This window comes from Hipposideros armiger, unplaced genomic scaffold (assembly GCF_001890085.2).
Source record: "Hipposideros armiger isolate ML-2016 unplaced genomic scaffold, ASM189008v1 scaffold_222, whole genome shotgun sequence".
NCBI classification, from domain to species: Eukaryota; Metazoa; Chordata; class Mammalia; order Chiroptera; family Hipposideridae; genus Hipposideros; species Hipposideros armiger.
The window spans coordinates 583,740-589,739 of record NW_017731572.1 but is presented as its reverse complement, the minus strand read 5'-3'; the positions used below and the strand labels follow the sequence as shown (position 1 = coordinate 589,739).

The window sequence follows — 6,000 nt, the reverse complement described above, 5'->3', positions numbered from 1 at the left end:
GCTGCTCAGCTCGGGCTGGACTCGAACCGCTGTTGCTCAGAGCTCAAACTCTTGAGCGAGCTCTTAACCAACTGAGCCACTCGGCCGGCCCTCAAAATTATTCATCTTAATCACTGACCACCTTCACTCATTTCCTCCCCGATCCCACTCCACCCCACCCCATCCCTAGCAAGCACCAGTCTACTCTGTCTCTGTGACTTGTTTCTTGTTTTTTTGTTTTATTTGTTTGTTTTTTTTAGATTCCACATATTTGTCTTTCTCTGTCTGAATTATTTAGATTCCACAGTATTTGTCTTTCTCTGTTGTCTGGCTTATTTCACTTAACATAATACCTTCCAGGTCCATCCATGTTTTCACAAATGGCAGGATTTTCTTCTTTTTTTATGGCTGAGTAATATTTCATTGTATATATACCGCATCTTCTTGATTCATTCACTCATCAAGATGGACATTTAGGTTGTTTCCATGTCTTACCTATTGTAAATAATGTTGCAATGAACATGGAGTGCAGATATCGCTTCAAGATCATGATTTCATTTATTACTGGTGTCTCTACTAACATCTCAGAACTAATTCATCCAAATGAGGAAGAAACCATTTCACTTACTTCAGCGGCACTGCCATTGCTCACACTGATGTTAGCATTGTTATAACTCAGAATCCTCTGCACATAGATTAACTTAGTATTTACAGCTGAAAGAAGCCTTAAATCACCTATTTAAATCCTTTTTCTTTATGGTTTTCATTTTTTATAAATAAAGAAACTGAGGATCAGATACATTCTGAGCCTGTCAGACACCCGCAGCAGTGACCAACCTTTATTCACAAAGAGGATATTTTATTTTTTTATCAACATTGAAAACTAACTGAATGCCAATAAAGTAGCTGTTAAGCTGGTAGCTGTTCCTGAACTTGTTCAGAAAGCACATCCAGCTTAGAAGTTTAAGGATGGCTTCACCATTTACAGATTCATCACAATAAATGTATGCTCTCCCAGAGGGACTACTTTATTTATTTATTTATTTATTTATTTATTTATTTAAATTTTTTTTTTTTTTAGCTGAGCCATCCTTCCACCTGTTGGCAGCTCAGCAGCAGCTCAGCTCAGGCCAGGAATCAAACCACTATTGCTCAGAGCTCGCACTCTTGAGCAAGCTCTTTACCAACTGAATCACTCGGTCGGCCCAGAGGGATTGTTTTAAAAGAAACAGTAGTGATATGAAGCCTAAGCTTTCTTCCTTTAATAATCTTATTATTCCAACTTGAATCATTGACATCAATTTAAACTTTTTAGATAACGTTTTTCTTGATTTCAGCACACACACACACACACACACACACACACACACACACACGTAGAGGGGATACAGGAAGACAGGATAGTTGCAGAAAATTTAGGACGTACTTATATAGTTGACCCTGAACAATGGAGGCTTAGACTGCACAGGTCCACTTATACACAGATTTTTCAATTGATTCATTCAGTTCAAACCCATGTTGTTCCAGGGTTGACTGGTGGCCGGGAATCTGCCTATGTGGAATGCTGACTTAAACTATATGCAGATTTTCACCTCCATGGGCAGTGGGTGCTCCTAACCCCTGTGTTGTTCAAGGGTCAACTATAATCATAAAGAAGGAAATAATCATTCATAGTCCCTACCAGGAGTAATCCGCGAAATTCCCACCAGCTGGCTATGCCTTCCGAACTGGCGTGTCTCCCCCTGTGGTCTGCAGGTGCTGACCCTGGCAAGCAATGAGAGGATCCCTCTGAATCCCACAATGAGGCTTCTCTTTGAGATCAGTCACCTGCGCACGGCCACTCCAGCAACTGTCTCCAGAGCAGGTACGACCTAAGAAAGAGGAGAAAACAAAGTGCTCAGTTGAAGACAGGTGCCTCTAGCATTCCATGTGATGCTGCTGGCTCTGAAGGGAGCTCCAAACAGGAGCCAGACACTAATCACCCAAAACTCTGGCCTAATTTACAGTCCTAATGTACATCACAGGTGAGCAAGTAAGTGCTCTAAGGCCAGGCCCGGGATGTTCTTAATTCAGAAATGTTATGTTAATTGGAAGGGAAATGGCCCCTGACCTGGACAACTGTCCTCTGCACCTAAGTGCCTCAAATTAGGCTACTTTTAGGCCAGTTCTAGCCTCCATGTCAGTGGAGATGACCAAGCATTGCAATTTTCACTACATCCTGGTGGGCAGTAACAACTTTACACCTTAACTTCCCTCCAATTCCACTGCCAAATATATCAGCAGAGACTAAAAAATGAAGAGGATTGGTTTGACTCTACCGTAATATCAGATGCCCTTTCAAGGACCTGTGCTGAGGTTGGAGGACATAGGCTGGAAGAATCATCTCTCTCACTCTGTATTTGTTTCCTAGGACTGCCATAACAAATTATGATAAACACGGTGGCTTTTCCAACTACATAAATGTATTCTCTCACAGTTTTGTAAGTCAGACACCCTAAATCAAAGTGTCAGCCTTCTAGGGGAGAATCCTTTCTTGCATCTTCCAGCTTAGGCGTTCCTTGGCTTCTGGCCCCATAACTCCATCCTCCACCTCCATCTTCACATGGCCTTCTCTGTGTGTCTTTTCCTCTCCTGTCTCTTATAAGGACACTTGTAAATGTCCCACCCAGATAATCCAGGGTAAGCTCACCTCAAGATCCTTAATTTAATTGCCTCTGCAAAGGCCCTTTTCCCAAATAAGGTCACATTTACAAGTTCTAGGGATTAGGACATGGACATATCCTATTGGGGCCACCATTTAACCCACTACACACTTCTGTACCATGCCCACTATTTCTAATCAATCACAGCCTTCTCTCCTTCTGAGCCTAGACTTGGCCTTAGGATCCTTCTCAACACTGCTGTCCATCAGCTAATATCACTCAATTTTCTAAATAATTAAAGTAACTCAGAGGTGAAGAATATACTGACATCCATGGAAAATTCACTGAACAATATTCTGTATGTTCCCAGGGATCCTGTACATCAACCCTGCAGACCTGGGATGGAACCCTCCAGTTAGCAGTTGGATTGACAAGAGGGAAATCCAGACAGAAAGAGCCAACTTAACCATTCTGTTTGACAAGTATATTCCAACCTGCTTAGACACCCTCAGAACCAGGTAGGCCAAGAAATAAAGAAGGTCACAAGTTAAAGCAGTTCTAAACAGCCTGTTGGCTCACACCTTCTGTCTCACTGATGTTATGTCTGTCCTGTCCCTGAAGTCAGATGTCCCCAGACCATTCCCCTCTGGGCACTGCAGATGGCAAAGAGCAACAGACATTAGGATGGCCACGGGGTGCCTACTGTCAGTTCAGGCAGGAAGTGAGATGAGTGACGAGGATGAAGTTTTAAACTGCCTTTTGCAAGTGCCACATGGGTGTATTTGAAGGAGGCTGTGAGTTGCAATATCAGGTAACAATTCTGAGATCCTTTAGTTTGCGGAGCACGCAGCTGGCCCTACAGATAATACACAGGTCAGATCAACAGACCTAGAGGTGAAGATGACACCTGTCAGTGACTGGGGTCCCCACTTCCTGTTCCTGGATTTTATGTTCATGGCCCAGATAATGTGGAATCAGGTATGATGCATCATTTAACCAGTCCTACCCCTCTGGATACTGTGAGTTCACTTTTCCCATTATGGGTTTGCAAAAATAAAATCAACAAGAGATTAATTACCCTTAATCAAAAGGATACTTATTACAGCAAGAATATTATATGTGTCTGCAGAGAGAGGTTCCAATGTTTGGAACCTGCTTTTGTTGTACACTCTTTTTTCTTGACAATTGTTGCATCATTCTATGAATCAAGCACCCAACCTTGTAGTTCAGCCAAGTTCAACTATCAGAGGCTGGTGCTGTGAAAGCAACATGACTCAGAGATCCATTGTTCCTGAAGATTTATCAGGTTAGGGTCAGGATTATTTTACCCAGAAATTAAGTCCATCACTCAAAATGATCCTTGGTTCCTTATTTGTTGGTCTAACAACCATAGGATGGAGAATTGTTTGCAAGCATAGGGGCAGAGGTGAAGGGAGGACTTTCCACTGAAAGAGGGCCCGAGGCACTCTTATCTCATATGCCCTGCCCCTCATCCTATCAATACCCACCCATGTTAAGAATGAATTTTTATATAACTAAAAACTGAGTTGCAATTGAATAGTTGACATAGGGGTATATTTTTTCATATTTAAACATTTATTAATTTTGATTTTTGTGATTTTTATATTTTGGCATCAGTAATTATTTTTCCAAACTTCAACATTTTCATAAACCTTGGAAACGCCTTTACCCCCTTGTGACCTGTGGGCTCTATGGCCATGGGATCTAATGATAAAGCAGCCTTGGCAGCAGGCCATGTCTGGAAGGCCAATAGTGGTGAGTGTCCGAAATGGGCAAGGGCCACAAAGAGTTAAAATACCACGATGGGAAGGTTTCAGGAAAATAGTGCACCCACTGTTATATGTGATATTCTTTCTCTTTTGCTGAGACACTTGTCCAGTATGTCCTCTGACTAAAAGTTAGGCCATTTCCCCCTCGGCACTTATAGAATAAGAGATGCCAAGCTCTTGTCTGTTTGTGTATGAGTGTGTGTATGAGTGTGTGTGTACACGCTTTTGTGCTCAGGAGCATGCACAAGCCCCTGAAACAAGCATTGACGGCTCTGTGTTGTCTATTCAGAGACAACTCACCTCCAATCTCTGAGCCGAATGGCTATCAAGGAAAAAACGCATAGCTGTAATTTATGGTGCCTGCGCTGGGTGTTATTTCATTTCATTCTCACAACGTTGCTAAGAGGGCTAACCATCCTGTAGATAAGGGAGCCGAAGTTCTATGATGCTCCCATGGCGTCACAGCTAGTTAGTAACAAGGCACTTCCTTCACAGTCTTCTGTTTTATTCACAGTATCGGAATGCCAGCTTTATGTGGCCCTGTTACTACAATGCTGTGCAATGTGAACACATAGTAATTTTTACATTGAACGAGCAGGCCTCATAATGGGTGATTATAAAGCAACTTTATTTCGTTTCCCACTGTTCCTTCCAAACCATTTTATGTGGCTGTTTCTCCTCCTGCCCCTGGGTGAAATAAAGGTGACTATTCTGGTCATTGTTCAGTAACAAAAAGGCATATGATCACTTCCACACACACACACACACACACGCACGAACGCACAGTCGCGCGTGCGCGCACACACACACACACACACACACACACACACACACACACACACACTGAAAATTTTAAAAAGCCAACTACACTTACAATGAAAGCTTCTCACTCTGCCCCCACAGCTCAGGCCTGCTCTAGCTCTGACCTGCAGTGGGAAAGGAGAGTGTCCTTGACTTCTCTCCTTACTCTGTCAGCTGCTCCCTCACTAGCTGTAGGATTGAAGGGGGACAGAGAGAAGAGAGTAAGGGGCAGGAAAGGTCTCATTGACTAGAACTGCATGGCCTTTGCTATCCTGACTGACAGATTTGGAAATCTGACTCTTTCTCTTTAGAAACTTTCGTGGATTCCTTGGACCCCATCCCATCACTGGAGATCTCCCTTATTCTGTTCTTTGAAGCAAGTCGATGCCTCTCCATAGCCAGTCCTGGACAACTCCTCACTCAAACCCCTCAGGATGGTCCCCTTGCATTCTCATTTCCTACACCCAGATTCCAGGAAGTACCTCTCCTGTGCCTTGACAAACTGGAGCACAGGCTGCACCAGCAATCAACCTCTACACCTACATCCCACTGTGAAATTAGAGAGTCTCTTCAGGGTTTGCCAGGCACTGGCACCCGCCTTCCATATGGGAGAGGGGCACTCGTCGCACACCAGGGTTCCCTCCAAAATCCTGTATGCTGATTTCTAGCCCCTCCAGCATCTCCCACTTTGATCCTCTAAACCCTTGAGAAGATGGGAGGCCAGGGTTGCAAAGCCCTTTGCAAGTGTCCCCTAGGTTCTCTAGAATCTCAGTTTGGAATATAAGAGT

The 6,000-nt window shown here is 43.5% G+C and overlaps 1 protein-coding gene across 1 annotated transcript in view; it reads left to right on the top strand.

The window, feature by feature from the left end:
• DNAH9 (dynein axonemal heavy chain 9) overlaps positions 1 to 6,000 on the top strand; it is a 340,094-nt gene that overhangs the window by 161,734 nt on the left and 172,360 nt on the right. Inside the window, exons 34-35 of the mRNA XM_019654458.1 lie at positions 1,735 to 1,843; positions 2,992 to 3,139. Of these exons, the coding sequence (XP_019510003.1) occupies positions 1,735 to 1,843; positions 2,992 to 3,139 (257 nt within the window). The remainder of the gene's footprint in view (positions 1 to 1,734; positions 1,844 to 2,991; positions 3,140 to 6,000) is intronic.